Source organism: Indicator indicator, chromosome 21, assembly GCF_027791375.1.
Source record: "Indicator indicator isolate 239-I01 chromosome 21, UM_Iind_1.1, whole genome shotgun sequence".
NCBI classification, from domain to species: domain Eukaryota; kingdom Metazoa; phylum Chordata; class Aves; order Piciformes; family Indicatoridae; genus Indicator; species Indicator indicator.
Genome location: NC_072030.1, coordinates 18734884 through 18753622, shown reverse-complemented (window position 1 = coordinate 18753622; position 18739 = coordinate 18734884). Strand labels below are relative to the sequence as shown.

The window sequence follows — 18739 nt, the reverse complement described above, 5'->3', positions numbered from 1 at the left end:
CCGTTCCAACTGCTCACCCCCACCTCACCGCCCGCCTCGAATTCAAACGCGGCGCTTGCCGCCCGCCCAACTTATGAACCGCGCCACAGCCAATCGCCGCCAGGTCGCGTTTCACCCGCGCTCCCCATTGGCTGCGAGGCCACACGGGAGCGCCCAACTTAGACTCTGACAACTCCGGTTGGAAGGCGGGGATTAGGTAGGCCGACAAATGGGCTTCGGAGGCTTCAAGGAGGAGAAGTGATGGACGTGGGTAATTGCCAATAAAAGACATATTTCGAGGAATCCGCTCTATGATTGGTCTGGGCAGGAATGATGGGGCGCGCTGCGAGCTGAGGTTTTGGGTGGTGGTGAGGCAGGTGTGGGTTCCTTCTGCTTTGTGAGAAGTACCACAGGAGACTGGGGCGGCCTTTAGAGCCTGCATCCGGCCGGGGTGTCGCAGCGAGCCCCGTCTGAGGCGGGGGCGCGCCGGTGCTCTCCCTTCCACCGGTGCAGCGTCCCCAAGTGTCCTCAGCCCTTGCGTCCTCAGCCTGTGTTTCAGACAGGGCTATGGCGGCGGCTGACGGTCCCCTGCAGCTGCTGGAGGTGTGCGAGCAGAGGCTGTCCCGGTTTCTCCATGATGCTGAGCACAAGCACTTGGCCTGGCTCCGGGAGGTGGAGGAGCAGGGCCTGAGGATGCTAGATAGGTAGGGGCTGCTCTCAGGGGACTTTTCCATCTCCAGGGACCTACCTGAGCTCTAGGTGTTTCCAGCTGCTGGCGGGCCGGCCCCAGCCTGAGGGACCCGCTGGGCAGTGAGCTGCGCAGCTGATGTAGCTGTGGGTTCAGCAGCTCAGTTCGAGCCTCGGTGCCAGGCAGCTGGTACAGCTCCTTGGCTTGTTCCTCACCCAGCACTTGCCCTTGAGGGGGGACCATGATTTTGCGGGCAGCAATGTTAGACGTAGCCAGGGGAAAGCGATTGCTGTCTTCTGTGTTTGCTCAACAGCAACTTTGGGGCTGAACCCGAGTTAATGTCCAAAACACCCTCCCAGAGGAGGCGACCCAGGAAGAGGCAATCCTCCTGCCTGAAAGAGGACGGTAAGGAGGCCAGCAGGAGGAGGTAGGTGCCCTGGGTCGGGCTGGCTCTGCTGCTCTCTAACAGCCAAACAAAGCAGTGACTGCTTATAGAATGAGCCTACAGCAGGCACTCTGTTCCCTCACTCAGCAAATACGTTTGAGAGGGCTTGTCAGACTCAATCAGTATTTTGATTCTGGCAAAGGTTTGGGCTAGAGCTGGCTGCTCTCCTTCACTTTCAGGTTTGTTTTTCTCTGGTTGGAAACAAGGAATAGCCAATACTCTGCTTTCCTGTCTCTTTGGCTTTGTGTTGCATTTGCTTTGGTTTGTTTTCAGCACAATTTTTGGCCTGAGGTGGCTCCTGGGGTTCACTCTCTCGAATTTTGTGCCAGTGCCTGAGGGAAGCTGTGAGCAGAGCTTGCTGCCTGTGAGGTGCAGAAGCAGGTGGTTGGTTGAGCTGGCAGGCAGAGAGGCTCACAGGCATTGTGATGAGGCTGCAGAGGAGATTCCAAGTGATTTGCTTAGAACCAGCTACAGGTGAGGCTTCCCAAGGGGGCCTGGAGCAGCCAGAAGCTGCCTGCAGACACATATGAGGGCAGATTGGTGCAATTGCTCTTGTGATCAAGGCTGGCTGTGAGGCTGCCTTGCTCCCTCAGCCTGTCACTGTAGCTGGCTCTGCTCTTGTCTCATGGCCAGCACAAGGTGGTTGAGGAAACCCTCCCTGAGATGAGCTGTGCTGGGAGCTGAGGAGATGTAGAGTGACACAAAGCTCATCCCTGGCTGTGCAGAAGCAAACAGTTCATGTGTTAAGGCACTTAAACTTTGATAACCAAGAGTTGGTAGGCAAGAGTCAGAACTAAAAGTCTGCTGGGAAGCAGTCATAGAGGGTGGAGAGAGCAGCAGGAATGGTGAGGAAGCATTGGTAAGTTCATGTGTGTGGTGCAGGAAAAGCAGCTGCTGCAGATGTAAGCAGGGAGAGCTCTTCAGAGGCACTGTGAGTTTGCAGCCATCAGCTGGATTGCTCCTCTGGGGAAGACAAGGCCCTGCCTCTCTTTTTTCCTTATTTAAACTTAGTTTTGAGGCAGATCTGCTGATGTGACAGAAAGCCTAGGTGGGTGTCAACAGGAAGCTGGTCCTGCAGCGCAGCACATTGTGTCTGTCCTGCAGGACCAGGCCATTGTTCTCCTTGCTGGCTCATCAGTGTGTATTTTAAACCTCATTTCTTATTCTAGTGGTTAATTACACATTTCCCAATTAGTCTGTTTTGCTGGATCTAGTAACAAGTCCCTCTTGTTGCTGGAGGTCAGGATGTGAAATGAAGAAAGCAAGGCTGGAGGGAGCAGGGCAAAGGGTCTCAGCTTGAACCCTAGCAGCAGGACAAGACACTGGGGCTGTACCACCTTGTTCCTACACCATGGTGGCTCCCTCAACTGCTTTCTCTGCTTCCACATCAGCTTTCCTCCTCATCTCCAGTCTTCACCTGTCTGCCACTGGGTTACTCTGACAGCCCAAGCTGCTTCCTTTGGGTGTGGGTTTCTCTACCTGCTCTCCTCTCTCGGCTGCTTGTGTGGCTCCATGCTTCTCTGGAAACACAGCAGAGAGGATTTCACTGCTGCAGTTCCCCAGGCCTCTCTAAAGCTGCTCAGGTTTCACTGAAGCCATAGAGCTGGAGGTGGTTAGCATGCCAGATCCTTTTTTTCTTAAACAACTGGTTCAGGTAATTCCTCAGTCCTAACTGCAGGAGGGGTTGGCTGTGTTCATGGTATGTCTGTGCTGGGCTCTCCCCAGTCTATTCCCTACCCTTAGAGCTGTGGCTGCTTTCCAAGTCTCTGCCTCCCTACAGGTCAAAGTCTGTCTGCAGAGACCAGCAGAGCCTCTCCTCCTGGCTGGGATGTTGTGGCTTCCTGCAGGGGAGGCTCCCACACAGAGCCAGCCATGGGAGACAGCACCATGCCTGCAGTGTGGCTGTGCTCTGCTCAAGGCAGACAGGGAGGAGTTGGTGGCTTCAGAGTGACTTTGCTGTGCCCTGGTGCCAGCTCTGCCTGGCACTGAGGGTTATTGGTTGCAAGGAGCAGCCATTCCTAAAGAGTTCCAGAAAAATCTGGACCTAGGCCTGTCAGAGGGCATCTGGAGCTGCCCAGGTGCAGTTCCTGCATTGCCAGCAGCCATGAGGGAAGGGCTGGGGGGGGGAGCGCTGCGGAAGGAGCTCCCAGAGTCACCCCAAACTTGTCTGCTTTGTCTGCTCTCAGAGCCACCTGAGAGCAGAGCGTTCCTGCATGGCTTCATTTGCACTGTGTTTGTTTAAGGTCATCCAGGAGGAGGAACAGCACCAAGCTGGTGCTGTCCAAGCCGAGCTGCCAGCGGCGCCTCAGCAAATTGCCACCGGAGAGCCCGGGCCAGGGGGCACAGGTGCCCACAGCCAGCTGCCCAGGGGAGCCTCAGGCCAGCCTTGGGGCTGAGTGCCCAGTGCTGACTGGGACGTGGCCACCAGAAGCAGCAGTTCCCCTGGTGGAGGCGGCTCCTCAGGGTGCCCCCTGCGGGGCTGGCAGTGGGGAGGAGGTGCCCTGGGGGGTCACAGCCCCTGGGCTGCCTGAGGCCTCTCCTGTGGCTGCGATCTCCACAGCGAGGGAGGAAGAGAGCCCCGGAGCAGCCAGAACCTCCACTGCCAGGGCTCCCAGAGCTGCAGGTGCTGCAGTGCTCCCCGGGGATCAGTCTCCTCAAGGCCTCCAGGACTCCAACTGCAAAGCAGCCCCAGGGAGAGCAGACCCTCGCCGCTGCTCAGGGCACCGCTGGAGCCGCAGGGCCTCCCTGGCAGGGAAGTGCCCTCTGGGCAGCAGGAGGAAGGGCATCAGCCGCAGGTCTGCCAGCAGGGCCGCCTCCAGGAAGGCAGCAGCAAGAGAGTCGTCCTCAGCCTGCAGCAGAGTGAGCAGTGAGTGCCTGCAGCCCCACTGCCTTCCTGTGGCTCTCCCAGCCCTGGCTCTGGGGTGGGGGGGAGGGATCTCCATCTCTTGGTCTTCTGTCCCACAGCCTTTGGCCCCTGCAATCTGGATGTGCCCTTCAGGCCCTCCCCTGCTGCTGGGCCGTGTTTTGCTGCAGGAGGCTCAGCTGGGGCACAGGCTGGAGGTGGTGGAAGGCAAATGTGGCCTGGCTGGATCCAGCCACGTGTGTGGTTTGCCCCTCAGAGGAGGCTGCTGTGTTCCTGGGTAGAACCTTAACTGTCTGTGATCTGCCAAGCCCCAAAACCTACAGCAACCCCTGAAACAGGGCTGAAGATGGCAGAGGGGCATGAATGTGTCTTGGGTGAGAGGGAGTGACTGGACTGAGTGCCAGCCCATGGGAGGGAAGGAGGCTCAGAGATCCAGGCTGTTCCTGGTGGCTCCTCCTGTCCCCTGCTTCTGCTGCTCTGTGAAGGTCTTGTTTGGACTCTCAGCTCCTTCTGAAGCCAGGGTAGCTGCTGCTGAAGCAGGGAGGCCCATGGTGCCTGGCTGTCAGCTTTGAGGTGCTGTATCCAGGCACTTGTCACACTGAGCTGAGTGATGCTGGGGGGTGAAATCAGCCCCAGCCCCCCAGATCTGCACAGAGCCACATGGGGAGCAGGAGCTGCAGTGATGGACTGTGGAAGTGCTGCCTCTGACACAGGCAGGAGGCTGCTTGTGCAGCTGGAGCAGGCAGAGGAGCTGCTGCTGCCTTGCTGCTCTGCCTCCCCAGCCCACACCAGTTTGTCAGTGGCACTGGGGGAAGTGGTGGTGCTGGTGTGCAAAGCTGGGATGAGCAATCTGGGAGGGAAGCCTGCAGAGACCTGAGCCGTGTGCTGTGGCTCTGGGGAAGCTCCCCCCAGCAGCTGATGCTTTTCTCTTCCAGGCCAAAACTCCTTGGAGGTGTTTGTGGAAGATGATGTGAGAGGCAGCACCAGGTTAGGCTGGCATGGAGAACAGGCAGGCAGTAACCAGCCAGCACCCTGCTGGGTGTCACAGGCCCTGTAGCAGGCTGCCAGGTGGTGATCCCCTGGGGGCTGACAGCTCAAAGTGTGTGCTGCTCAGGCCCAGCCCTGCCCTTCAGAAGCCTGCTCAGAGCATGGTGAGGTCAGACTCTGTGTGAGGGGGGCCCCAGTCCATGCCACATGCCGAGCAGCATGGGAATTCTGTCCTGGGATTCCTGGCTGGAACTAACTCCTGGATGTCTGGTGGTGCTGGAGAGCAGGCAGCAGTGCTCTGACCTAGGTCTCAGCCTACAGCTCCTGGAGCTTCCTCTTCACTTGCTGTGTGGCAATTCTGTAGGAGGGGACTCAGCTCCTCAGTTTGGTACCCAGGAGTGTGGTGAAACCTCTGTGGCCTGGCTGGAATGGTGCTGTGCCTCTGGCTGTGCTCAGACTGACCTGCATGTGCCCAGGCTGCCCTGGGCTGGCTCCATCATACCTCCTCCCCATGACTCACCCTTTAAGGAGCTGAAATAATTCAAGTGGCTCTTCTTTTTTACAGACCCAGGCTGGAAGCAGACCCCCCAGGTGCAGAGGTAAGTTCTAAAGAACAACCTGCAGCCTCTTTGCCCCTCTCCATGCCTGGGTTGATGCCTTTTGAGTCTTGCCTCTGGTGCAAGGATCGTGGCCAGGGATTGTCCTGTCCCGTCCCTCCAGCTCAGGGAAGGTGCTGACAGCCTGGTGCTGCCCTTTGGGGGCTTGGGCAGCTGGTTGGCTCCTGCTGGGCAGAGACATTTCATGCCCTGATAAGGCCTCCTCAGGATGGAGCATTTGGAGGTGCTGGGCAGGGCCCCAGCAGGCAGCAAGCCTTCACCTGTCAGCTGGGCACAGTGCTGGTGTGGCTGCTCTGAGCTGCAGACACCAGGGGCCCAGTTCAGGTTCACTGCTCTGCTTGGCCACCTGCAGCCAGGACCAGGAAACATTCCCTCCTCTGGGCTGCCAGAGCTTCTCCTGGGGCTGTGCTGTGAGCCAGCTGAGAGGGGAGAGCTCTGGCCTGGAGCTGCTGCCCTCAGGTGGCTCTGCTCCAGGCCGGGGTGGTGGCAGCTCAGCAGACCTCCAAAGCTCCCTTGTGTTTTTGGAGCAGCTGCTCAGGGGATGCCTGTTCCCTTCTCCTGCAGGCTCCTGAGGACATCCCTGTCTCAAGCAGAAGCTCTGCTCAGCACCAGGCAGAGCACCAGCAAGGTAACTTAGGGCTGCTCTGGCATTGCTTGAGTGAAGGCCCAAAGGCACCAAAGTGCAGGGCCTGTGGAACATGTGGGGCTTTGCTGAGCCAAAGGCTCCTCTGAGCAGGCAGGGTAATGTTTCAGGTAAACTGCCGATGCCCTGGAGATGGGGCACAGGCAGTCAGATAAGCAAGGCTGTGTTATCAGTGTGCCCAGGCCCTGAGACACCTTCCTGGCCAGCCTCAGGCTGTGTCATAAGCAAGTGGGACCTGGAAAAGATTGCTCCTGGACCTGGAATTTTGCACAGAGTGCAATGTTCTGTTCCAGCACCTCCCTTGGTGGCATCCTTGGGATTCTGAGCATACCAGAGCCAGGACCTGGGCCCCCATGGATGACTTCCTTGTGGTGCTGGCTGCAGGTTTCTTCACAGGAAGCTGTGCCAAGCTGAGCAGTGAGCCCCAGAAGGAGAACCAGGAAGCACCTCACTGTGCCAAGCCCCAGGAGAAGCCCACACACATCTGGTAGGAGACAGCTGTGAGGAGCAATGAGCCTAGGCTGGAGGCACTGGGGCTTGGCCTTTGGAGTTATAGAAGAGCTCTGGGGGGGTTGTTCCCCTGCCTCCTCCCTCACACTCCCAATGTGGGCTTGAATTTGTCAAACCTTGTCTCTTGTGACTCCTTGGGCTGTGTTTGGGTCAGGGCTGTTGGGAAGCAGACACAGGTCAGCTAAGGTGCCTCTGGTGATGCCTGCAGGACCAGAAGCTGCAGGCAGGCAGTGGGAGCGCTCTGGCACGGCCCCCGCAGCCTGTCCCCACTGGATGACAAGCAGAAGAATTCAGCAAACCAGCCCCCATCCTCCTCCTCCCCAGCCAGCAAGGTGAGTGGGTGCTGTCACCCCTGCCCCACCTGCCCCAGGGCAAGGTCTGACCTCCTGTGTGCCCTCCCAGGTGGTCAGGCCGCTGAGGAACTTCCTGCAGGCAGTGCAGTGCAGCCAGCTGCTGGCCAGCTCCGGGCCCCCCGCCCAGGGAGGGGGCATCAAGGGCTTCATCCGGCGCCACACCCCCACCAGGCCTGCTGTCAAGGTCAGAGCTCCCCTCCCCTCCCGGGGCTGGGGCTGGGGAGGCCTGCTGGGGGAGCAGGAGGAGCTGCTGGCTCACAGCAGTGTGAGCATCCTGCGGGCTCAGGGCAGGCTGCCCTCACAGCTCCACTCCAGCATCCCCAGGGGGGCACTGCGGGGTGATGCCTTGTGTCACCTGTCCACAGGCCAGCACTGGCTCTTTGGCACCAGACCTCAGACCTGCCTCCTGCAGCTGCTCTGCTGGTGGAGGCACTCGTGGGGAGCTTTTTGCAGTGGGAATTTGTCTTCTGTGGGGCTGAGGGACAGGCACTGTGGGTGTAGCAGGGATATACTGTCAGGGAGGTTCTGGTGGCACTTCCAAACCCTTAGTCAGTTGGTTTTTTTCTCTCTCTCTTCTCTACAGGGAGACTTTGTTGTAAGTAGACCCTTGTGATGGCAGGGGCTGGACAAGGCTGTGCCCCTTCCCCATGGGCAGTTCCTTCCCCTCATGCTGGCACCCACACAGCTGTGTCAGGCAGGCCAGGAGCCCCAGCAGTGGCAGGGTCTCTCTGGAAGGCCTCTCTGAGGTGTGTTCTGTTGGCACTGGGACCTGCTGGGAAGGCCTTTAGCAAGCCTGTCCCTGTGCTCCTTCTGCCCTGCTCTCACTGGTGCAGGTGATGCTGTGCCAGGCAAGGAATGCTGGCTGCAGGTGGCCCCCAGAGCTGCTCCTTCCCCCTGCAGCTGGGTCCCTGAGGGGTTGCCCTCCTGTCACTCTCCATAGCTGGGCCAGCACTGTTGCCAAACCTGTGGTGGTTCTCCTCTGCTGGCAGCTGCCTGGGCACCAGCAGCCCAAGGGTGGGCACAGGCCCCAGCAGTGGGTGCAGCCTGAGCTCCTCTTTGTCAGGAGAGGGAGCGGCAGAGGCTGGAAAGCCTCAGGAAGAAGCAGGAGGCTGAGGAACAGAGGAGGAAGAAAGTGGAGGAGGAGAAGAGACGACGTCAGGCAGAGATGAGACAGTGAGTTGGGTGCCTTAGCTCCTGCCCCTTCCCTGCTTCAGCACTGGCTTGCCTGGGAGCTGGCAGCATGGCTGTGCCCAGCTCTGTGCCCACTGTGTGGAAGGGGCACAGTGCAGCCCCAGCCCTGATGCTCCTGGCAGTGAGCTCTTGGTATGTGCCAGTGCAAAGCAGCTGCTGCTGCCTGAGCTTAGCCCAGGAGCATGCTGGGGCCCAGACCAGGCAGAGCAGGCAGAGGAGCCCTCAGCAGGGCCCTGCTCCCCATCCCCCTGGGTGCAGGGCAGAGACTGACAGCCCCTCTGGTCCCAGAAAGAGGGAAGAGAGGCTGAGGAAGGCACTGCAGGCCAAGGAGAGGGTAGAACAAATGGAGGAAGAAAAGAGGAGGAAGAGGATGGAGCAGAAGATGCTGCAGAGTGATGAGAAGGTGAGAGGCTGGGGAGCTCTGGGCAGGAGCTGCAAAGCAGGGAGGTGGGAGCTCCCCTGCAGGCATGGGGCTGGGCAGGCCTGGGCTGGGGCCACTGCAGTTCTGCCTGCCTGGGGGAGGCTTTGCTCCTCAAGCCTTGTAGTGGTCCTGAACGTTCCTGCTGTGACACTCAGCTCCTGAGGAGCTGCTGCATGAGCTTGGCTCTAAACCTGGAGCATGTGTAGTGCTTGCTGGGTGTTCTCAGTCCCAGCAGCTCCTGGCACACCACAGGGGCTCAGAAGCAATCCCCATCCTCTGCTGGGACCAGGATCTGTGTGTCCTGAGGGGGTGCAGCAGACCTGTGGCTTTCTCAGGTCCGTCCCTCACAGCTGCGGGATGAGAAGGTGGCAGAGGAGCGGAGCAAGAAGAAGCTGTCCAAGAAGCTGGAGGAAGCTGATGCAAGGAAGCAGAAGGCCCTGAGGAGGGTAAGAGCAATTCCAGATCCCTCCTGCACATGCAAAGGGGAAGGAGGAACAGGGGACCTGGCACTGTCCTGTCCAGGAGGATAGAGAGAGGCTACAACTACCTCTGGGTCCGTGCTGTCTGTTAGAGCAGGTGTGGGTTTGAACAGGAGGGAGAAGCAGGGTGTAGGAGGTAGGAAGGAAGTAGAGCTAGGCCAGGTTGTCTCCAAGCATTTGCTTCATGTCCTTTCTTTCCACACTTGATCCTGAAGGGTTATAAAGGATTTCTTCTTCAGGAGGAAAATGAACTTGAGCAGCAAGAACCACAGCAGAAGAGAGAGGATGAGGTGAAAGGAAAGAAGGTCTGGGAACTGAAGAGTCTTGTGGAGCAGCGACAGTTGGAGCACATGAAGGAGAGGTACCAGCTGCTTGCTGCCCTGGAGGGGCTGCCCATGGGCAAGCAGAACATGCAGGCAGTGATGCTGAAATTAGGAGACTGCCCCAAGGGTCTGGGCTGCCCCCCAGCCTTAGGGTGCTGAAGCAAGAGGCTGCAATCCAGGGTACAGGGCTGTGCTTTGGGCTTTCTGCAGGGACCACAAACAGCGATGGAGAGAGAAGGCCCCCCCAGGACAGCTGGAGCCAGTGGGGCTCACTGAGAAGAGCAGAAAGGTGAGGAAGGAAGGGGTTGTGGAACAGCTGCTCTGGTGAGCTGGGAAGGAAAAGATACACAGCCTGGGATTCAAGGTCAGGCTCATTTCCCAAGCACTGTTTGGGTTCTGACCTTGGGTTGGGACACTGTTCAGAGGAGCAGCCAGGCCTGGTGAAAGCCAAACATGGGTGGATGTTGTGGTCTGGGCTGGAACAGGCTCTGCTGGAGCCACTGGGGTTGGCTGCCCTGTTGCTGGCAGGGGAATCCTCTCAGCCCCATCACAAGACAGGTGACAGCCACACAACAGCACCTCGAGGAACAGCTCCAAGTGACATTTGCTGTGACACTTCAGTGAAGGTGTGGAAATCAGTAAGGAACTAATTCCTGTGGCCTTCCCTGGCTGTGTTTGGAGGGTGTGGTCCCCACAACTCCAGGTGTCTGATGGCTCCAGGTGACTTCACTTGCACCTAGACACAGAACATTGCAGCTCAGTCAGGCTCTTTGTCTCAGGGTGGCACAGGGACATCTTTCCACTCCTGCTCTCAGTATCCCTCCTCTTCTGCCTCCTGCTTAAATACTCAACCCCCAGCTGCTGCTGCTCTGAAGGACAAACTCCTCCTGTCCTGAATCTTGCTGCTCTTGCTCCCTAGGTGTGTGCCACCCACCCAGCCCCCTGTGCTGTGTCATTTTAATGCTGGTTTGAAGGGGCTGGAGTAAGCCCAACAAAGCTCCTGCTGAACCCCTGTGCCTTCAGTTCTCCCCTGATGGGTGCTACAGGAGGAGAAATGCCTGGAAATGTGCTTTGGGTTGGGAAGGAGCTTAGCCAGTGAGGGTTTTTTTTTCTCTTTGTTAGGAGGAAGAGAGCCCCAAAGTGCTGCAGCAGCTGCCTGGGCAGCAGCAGAGAGAGAAGCAAGCAGAGCCTGCTGCTGTGGCTTCAGAGCCCTGGCTGAGGGCAGCAAAGGTGAGCATGGGCTCTGCAGGCCTTGCTGGTCTGCACCTGAGCAAAGCCAGGAGCTGCTTCAGCTCTTGAGTCATGGGGTTGGCTTTTCTCTGCAGACTGAGGGCTTGTGCAGGAAATCTGACTCAGTTGCAGGGAGTCTGCTTGTTGTGCTTGGGTGAACACGAATGAGGAGTGACTTAATTCCTGCCTCTTAACAGAAGGAGGATGCTCTGCAGGAGCCCCAGCAGCTGGGAGGGGAGAAAAAACTCGGGGAGCCAGAAGCTCTGCCTGCTGGCTGTGACACGTGGCTGAGCAAAGCTGTGAAGGTGAGTCCTGGTGCCAGCACAGCCTCCGGGGGGGCTGGGGGGCTGCTGCGGCTTGGGGCCAGCTGAAGGATTCGTCACCCCTCCGAGATGGGGCAGGGCACATCCTCCTGCCTGGGCTGCTGGGGTTTGCCGGGGCCCTGCTGCCCTCTTCCGTGCTGCACAGCCAAGAGCTCGGCACTGGGGACCGGGAGGACAAGCAGGGTGGGGAAGCTGCTGGGGACGGCCGGGGGATGGCAGCACCTGACGAGGAGTCTGGTGGGGGAAGGGGAAAAAGCTGCGCGGACGGCCAGGCTGAAGCCTGGGCCGGGAGCTGCCTTCCCTCCCTCCATCCCTCCTGCATGGCTTCTCCAAGCTGTGGCTCACGGCAGAGCTCTGGAGAACACAGACCTGCTGTGGAACATGTGGAGGGGGCTGATCAGGGGAGCCAAGGGCTTAACCTCACCTGCAGTGTTCTTTGAAGGCCCAGGGAGGGACAGGGGTGGTTGCCCCTGAGCACAGTGAGGGCTGGGGTGACCCCAGATGTGTGTCCTGGCTTAACCCCAGCCTCCAGCCAAGCACCAGGCAGCTGCTCACTCCCTCCCTGCCCCAGTGAGACAGATAAGAGAATGGAAAAGAGTGAAACTTGTGGGTGGAGATCAAGGCCAGTCTGATAACTGAGATAAAAGGAATTAATAATGAGAGTAATGAAAGGGAAGATAACAAAAAGAAGGAAAAACCTCAAGGAAACAAGTGATTGCTCACCACCCACTGGCTGATGTCCTTGAGAAGCCATTCTGGCCAGTTTCCCCCAGTTTATATACTGGGCATGACATCCTATGGCCTGGAATACTCCTTGGGCCAGCTGTGCCCCCAGCCTGCTCCCTGGCAGGCATGGCAGACAGACCTTGGCCTGGTATAAGCATTGCCCAACAGTACCCAGATCACTAGGGGTGACGAGCTAAAATCTCACTAATCCAAAGCCCAGCTGAAACCAGGACAGACCTTCTGGTCCTGCCAGTTCCTCACCATAAGGCCAGGAGGGGTCTTGGAGCTGTGGCTTGTGTGGTTCTGCCCTGCAGCTCAGATGTGAAGCAGAGTCAAGGTGCTCCTGGCCAGGCCTGGGCCAGCAGCTGTCCCAGATCTGGTCTCTGAGAGCAGCCCCTGCTGCAGCTCAGCTTTCAGCAGGCTGAGCCCAACCCCCAAGGGTCAGGAACATGAAGCCAAAAGGATCTGAGCACTTCTGGGGGTTACTGAGGATCTCCACCCAGGCTGGCTGTTGGGAACATGATGGATTGCTCAGTTCCTGTGAGGCTCAAAGGTGTCCCCTGCACAGCCTGGTGACCTTTGTGGCCCTGCTGGTGTTCTGATGAGCTGGGGGTGGGACTGAGTGTGAGCAGTGAACCTGCTCTAGTGAGCCAGCCCTCAGCTCTCATTTCTGCCTCCCTTCCCAGTGGGATTCCATGCCCAGCACGTGACACTGGGAGTGGAGGAGTGAGGGTCCTGCCTGAACACCTCACAGCATCTTGCTGGGGGAGCTGAGACCTTGAAGTGTCTTTTCCTTTCCTTGGTGCTGGGGCTCTGAGTGGCAGCTTGCTGAACTCAACCTGTGTGGCTCTGCTGGCCACCAGTCCTGGCTGGCTCTGCTGTCTGCCCTCACTGGAGCTCTCTGCTTTCAGAGGTCTGTCTCTGCCTCCTGTCTGGAGTCCCTGAAGGTGGATACCAACAACTATGGGATGGATCTGAACAGTGATGACTCCACAGACGATGAGAATGAGCCCCGGAAACCTGTCCCTGCCTGGGCCGAGGGTAGGTTCCTGTTGCCTTTGATCCCTCCCTGGGGAGCTCCAGATCCACTCAGTGCTGCCCTGGGACCTCCCCAGGGCAAGTCCAGCAGCGTTGAGGCTGCAGCAGCTGCTGGCCCTGAGCAGGGAGGAGCTGCAGCTGCACTCAGAACCCGGGAGGCTCACCGGCGAGGGGGCACTTGTGGGGCGCGGAGGTGGTTTGGGATGTTTGCTGTGCTGGTAACTCAGCACGTCCTGCTGGCCGCTGTGGAGCCGGCAGGGCTCTGAGCTTTGCGGGGAGCAGGAAGCCTGCTGATGGCGCTCGCTGGCCGGGGGAGAGCAGCCCAGACGTGGAAGGAGCAGGCAGGGCGCTGAGGCAGCTCCAGCAGCACCAAAGCCTGGCTGCTCGCGAGTCTGTGTCTCTGCCGCGGTCGTTCCCCAGGGTCTCAGCTAAACCAAGCTGTGGTACACCAGTACTACCACCCGGTGGACGTGGACCAGATCTTTGGCCTAATCCTCAGCCCCAGGCTGGAGGACATCTTCGGCAAGAGCAAGCCCAGGTACTTCAAGCGCACCAGCTCGGCTGTCTGGAGCTCCCCTCCCGGCGCCCAGCCCCCCTGCAGTTGCAAACCCTGAGGGCACAGAGCCCTGCCCCTGGGCAGTGCTGGGGTGCTCCTGCTGTCTGTCTGCGATTTTAAGTTGTTTTGGTTGGGTTTGTACAGAAATAAAACTTCTTGATAAGCCCTGGTGCCTGCATCCTTCTTTCCCCTCTGAGGTGGGGAGGGCAGGGGTGGTGCTGGATGGCTGTGGTTGGTCCCTGCCAGCTTTGAGGTGGCACTGCACCATCCTTTCTCTACAGCACATTCCAAGGTGCTCTGGGCTCCCTTGGTTCACCCCTTGGGGCCTTTCTTGGGTTCTCCTGGGCTTTCCTAGGCTCTCTGGGGCTCTCTTGAATTCTCCTGGGCTTCCCAGGCCTCTCTCAGGGTCACTGAAGCTCTCTTGGGATCTCCCTGGTGGCTTTTTCCCCAGGTTCTCTGAGCTCTTTTGACCTCCCTCACAAACAGTTCTCAGGTCCTTTTGGGGTGGCTGTGGCACCTCTGAGCTCACTTGTTGCAGCCTGTCTGGGCTGCTCTCCTGGTGCACATTTCCCCACACTCTCTAGGGCTGTCCTGAGCTCCTCTGGGTACAGGCTCCAGCTGGCTCCTGTCCCTCACTGTGATCCTCAACTTTCCTCATCAGACATCACCAAGGAGGCAACAACTTCCAGGCCTTGGCAGAGGATGGGTGCTGGGGATCAGGCTGTCAGCTGGAGCTGCCCAGAGGTGCCAGGCTGCAGCAGGACAGAGGTTTGGTGGCAGGAGTCAGGGCCAGCCCTCAGGGCACAAGCCAGTTCTATGCCATCCTGGCACATGTAGTCCTCACTAGCCACAGGCCTTTAGAGCTCTGGTGATGGAGGCTCTGCAGAAGCTGCAGCTCCCTCCCCCAGCTCAGGATTCTCTCATTCCCTGATCTTTCTGCACCTCTTTTTGTTGTTGTTTTTTGTGGTTTGTTTGGGTTTTTTTCCCTTTTCTCAGCACTGGCTCCTTCCTCCTCACTGCACCAGGGCAGAGGGGTGCTGAAGCCAGAGACCGTGGTGGTGGTTCAGCTGCTGTGGAGTGCTGCTCAGCCTGGGATGTGCCAAGGAGCAAATAGCAAAGGGTGGAGGGTGCTTGGCTTCTGACAATTCTCCTTCAGTTTCATCCCACTGCAGAGCCAAATACCCTCTTGTGTCCCACCTCCAGGGTAGGCAGTGGGGTCCTGTGGTGGGGACAAGTTCCCTCATGGGCTGCTTGGTCAAGTGAAAGCCCCAAAACCTCAGACAACCCTGGATGTCACTGTGGCTGATCCACCGTGCTGGGGTCCAAGAGGGTGCTGTGAGGAGCCCCACAACTGGACCACAGGTCCTGCCACCACTTCAGGCTGCAAACTATGTGCCATGGTGCCCACCCCTGTGCCAAGGAGGTGGTCAGGAACTCTCCTGCCTTTGATCCACAGCTGCAACCAGCTGTCAGGAGAAGAGCTGTGACTGTTCTCCTTCCCTCCTCCTCTCCACCACTTGGATGCAAATGGATTCACCGTGGGGAGCTCTCGGCTGCTGCCTGCCCTGGAAGAGATGCAGCCCTGCAGGCAGATTTACCGAGACAGGCTCCTGGGACCCATCTGGGCTCCTGGGGCTCGGTGGAGCCTGGCTGGCGGCTGCGGGCGAGCAGGGCTGAGCCTGGGCGAGCTGGCACCAAGAGAAGGCTTCCTGCTGCCAACATCTCCCCAGGAGCGGCACCAAAAAATGGGAAAAGGGTCTGGAAGCAAGCTTGGAGCGACCACTCAGCGGTCTCCCACCTGTGTGTCTGCTTCAGAAATGCCATCTCCACGGGGCTGGGCTCCCGTGGGGGCTCTGTGGGTGGGCTGGGGGGGGTCAGCCCGGACTCCTTCCCTCTCTGAAAACTCTGGCAAGCGGGGGGCAGCTCCTGCAGGGACGGTGTCCCTGGGCCTGTGACCTCAAGGGTTTGGCAAGGGGTCCCGAACCGAGCTCTGCTTGGCCCCGAGGGCCAGGGGCAGGGGGAATTCGCTCTTCTGTTTGCTGCCAGCGTGGTCTGAAGCGTTGGGGGTGGGAAACCCTCGGCGCTAATCGATGCTGGGAGGAGCTGTGCAGCCGGGCTCGGGGCTTATAGCTAATTACGTGTCTGTCTGAGCCGCAGCTGGCTCCTGGGAAGTCTGGGTGGCTTCGGCTCTTGGAATTTCCCTGGAAGCCTGCTCGGAGCCCGGGCGCCGAGCCACAGCGATGGGCACCCACTAGTGGGAAGCAAGCAGCCCCTGGTGCCGCAGCTGGCACACCAGGACTGGCTCCAGAGAGGGAAGGAGCAACCAGGAAGCATCAAACCGTGGAGCCCCCCCCCCACCCCCAACGAGGGCAGGCCTGGCCTTGAAAGTGCCTCCTTCCTAAACATGCCGTAGCCAGGCTGCTGCGATGCCCCCACAGTGAAACGTGAGCATCCTGTTGATCCGAGAGCCATGGCCAAAAGCTGGCAGTGGGGCAGCTGGCTCCAGCCCCTCCCCAGACAAAAGAAGAAGGGGATCAGAATTGTACAGCTCGCACGGAGCAAAACAACGAGCATCAACCTGAGATTCCTTCCAGGTCTGCGAGCAGGAAAAAAACCCAAACCAAAACCACAACAAACCAGGTCCTAGCTTGCAGCCGACTGGAGGGGAGCTGTGAGCTGCGGTGAGGGGATGTGAGCTGGGGGGGGGGTTGGCTTTTAAATGCAAAAGCAGCCCCCAGCCCTGCCCCCGCTGCCAGCACTCGGGGTGAACACACCCTCGAACGTCACTCCTGGCGTGAGCCCGGTTTCCCCTCTGCCCATGCCGAGCCTGCTCCTGTTTTCCGAGGCCGGGAAGCCTGATTCACCCCAACCCGCAGGGATGCTGCCCAAGCCCGAGGGGTGCAGGGGAGGCTGGGGACCAGCCGAGCCTGTGGCGGGGAGCAGGGTGCTGCCCCTCTCCCCGCTCCCTCCTGCTCCACGCCTCAGCCTGGGGTGCTGGTGCCTGCCAGCTGGGGGGTGTCCCCCGAGTGGGGGCATTTCCACCCTCCGCTGCCGTCTCCATCCCTCGGCGGCTCAGCATCCTGCTCTCCTGTTGCTCGGAGATGTGGAGGCAGTTGCTAAGAGACATCGAAACGTCAGCATCTGGCCCTCAAGGAAAAAAAAAGAGAAAAAAAAAGAGAGACACAGAAAGAGAGAGACAAGGGAGGGCGAGGAGGAGGAGGGGAAGAAGGAGGTGGGGAAAGACCTGCTCCCATCGCCAGGCTCGGCAGCAGCCTTGGCCGTGGCTGCAGGAGCCACTCGCCCAGCGTGGTGGCCTTGGGGGTAAGGGCGGCTGCCCCAGGGACCCCCCCCCAGCTCACCACTGGACCCCCACTCACCCCCCAGTCAGGGTGAGTACCTCGGGGACCCCTGCACCACTGCAGGGGTGGGAGGGCTGGAGGGGAAGGGGGCAGTGGGGAGGGCGGGGGTGGCCGTCGTGTCCCCCTGGCACAATGGGGAAAGGATGGAGCCAGGGAGTTCATGGGAGAGGGAGGGTGGAGGAAAGATGATCAGGAGGTGGGGGCGCAACAGTAGGCCCGGGGGTACCTAGAAAGGCTGCTGGGGGAGTGATCCTCACACAACATGGGTGCCAGTGGCTGAGCCGGGAGCAGCAGGGGGCAGGCAGGGGGCTGGGGAGCAAGCAACCCCCTGGCTCTGCCCACCACCAGCTGGCATGAGCTGGCCAAGGTCAGTAGGGTTGGGGGGGGACTCTTTCTTGGCCAAAATCCTTGGAGAGGGGCACAGAGGAGCAGATGGCCCTGGCATAGGGGGCATGGGGAGGCTGTGGGTGCCTCACACAGATACCCTGAGCTGCACGAGCCACAGAGCCCAGCAGGGTGCAGGGCTGCCATGGCTTCCCTCTGACCCTCTTCCTCGTAGGCAGCCGAGCACAGCCAGACACTAGCCCCAACAGTGCCCAGGGGCTTGCCACCCGCCCTGCCTGCCGGGAGATTTAGCGTGTGCCCCCCGCCTGCCACCAGGATGCCCAGAGCACTGCTGAGCTAGCTCAGAGCCCGGCCCTGCTCCCCAGCAGCACCGTGGGCAGCCCCTGGCGTGAGCAGGCAGCGTGTGGCTCTTCCCCCGCTGTGGGATGGCCTCCGCCACCCCGTGAGGGTCCAGCTCCCCAGGTGAGGTACCCCCGCCGCCCCGCCATGCTGCTGGGCCCCTGGCTGGTGGCGGCAGCGGCGGTGGCGGCGGCGGGCGCCGGGGCAGGCTGCCCGGTGCTGTGCACGTGCCGCGGGCAGGCGGTGGACTGCAGCGGGCAGAGGCTCTTCTCGGTGCCCCCCGAGCTGCCGCTGGACACCAGCAACCTCAGCCTGGCTCACAACCGGATCGCCAGCATCCCGCCCGGGTACCTGGCCTGCTACGGCCAGCTGCGCGCCCTCGACCTGCGCAACAACTCTCTGTCGGCGCTGCCAGCCGGGCTCTTCGCCGGCGCCCACCGCCTGGCACACCTCGACCTCAGCCACAACAACTTCAGCCTGGTGCCGGCCGACATGTTCCTGGAGGCCAGCGGACTGGTGCGCCTCGACCTCAGCCACAACCCCGGGCTGCGCCGCCTCCACCCCCATGGCTTCCGCGGGCTGGCGCAGCTGCGGGAGCTGGACCTCAGCTACGGAGGGCTCTCGGCCATCAGCCTGGACACCCTGGAGGGGCTGCCGGGGCTAGTGGGCCTCCGTCTGGGGGGCAACCCCTGGGTGTGCGGCTGTGCCATGGAGCCCCTCCTCAAGTGGCTGCGGGGACACATCCAGCGCTGCGCCTCGGGTAGGTGCCGCGGGGCCCAGCACCCTCGCCTGCCCCAGCCGCGGGGGTGCCCCGGCCCTGACGTCGCTCCCCCGGCAGATCCGCAGCTGGCCGAGTGCCAGGCGCCCCCCGAGGTGGCCGGAGCCCCCCTGTTCTCGCTGACGGAGGAAAGCTTCCAGGCCTGCCACCTCACGCTGACGCTGGACGACTATCTCTTCATCGCCTTCGTCGGCTTCGTTGTCTCCATCGCTTCGGTGGCCACCAACTTCCTGCTGGGCATCACTGCCAACTGCTGCCACCGCTGGAGCAAGGCCAGTGAAGATGAGGACGTTTAGGCAGCCACTGCTGCAACCGCCCATGTGGGGACCCCTGACTGTGCCTTGTCCTTGTCCCCTCCCGCCGGCCCCGGTGCTGGGGTGGCCCTGGTGGCACCGATCCAGCTGTGGCAGAGGACGCTGGGGGACAGATCCTCTTCCTCTTGCCACGAAACAAGGAAATTTGCCCCCCTCAGCACCTGGAGCTTGGAAACCTCCCTCCCCCCCCATTTCTGCTGCCCAGGGCTGGTGGTAGCAGTTGCTGGGGGTC

The 18739-nt window shown here is 60.2% G+C and overlaps 2 protein-coding genes across 2 annotated transcripts; both read left to right on the top strand.

Annotated features, from left to right (window-relative positions):
- Positions 1-546: 546 nt before the first annotated feature.
- Positions 547-13430, top strand: LOC128973955 (inner centromere protein-like). The gene is made up of 17 exons (XM_054390452.1): positions 547-683; positions 981-1094; positions 3356-3978; positions 4911-4962; positions 5528-5561; positions 6144-6207; positions 6607-6709; positions 6941-7064; positions 7135-7269; positions 7669-7680; positions 8149-8258; positions 8565-8679; positions 9033-9143; positions 9416-9595; positions 10927-11034; positions 12690-12819; positions 13237-13430. Exons 1-17 carry the CDS (start codon positions 547-549, stop codon positions 13428-13430), a joined length of 2346 nt encoding a protein of 781 aa, XP_054246427.1.
- A 4126-nt stretch (positions 13431-17556) lies between these two features.
- Positions 17557-18489, top strand: LRRC55 (leucine rich repeat containing 55). Its single transcript, XM_054390362.1, has 2 exons — positions 17557-18175; positions 18254-18489. The coding sequence occupies exons 1-2, from the start codon at positions 17563-17565 to the stop codon at positions 18487-18489; spliced, it is 849 nt and encodes a 282-aa protein (XP_054246337.1). The 5' UTR covers positions 17557-17562.
- Positions 18490-18739: the final 250 nt, after the last annotated feature.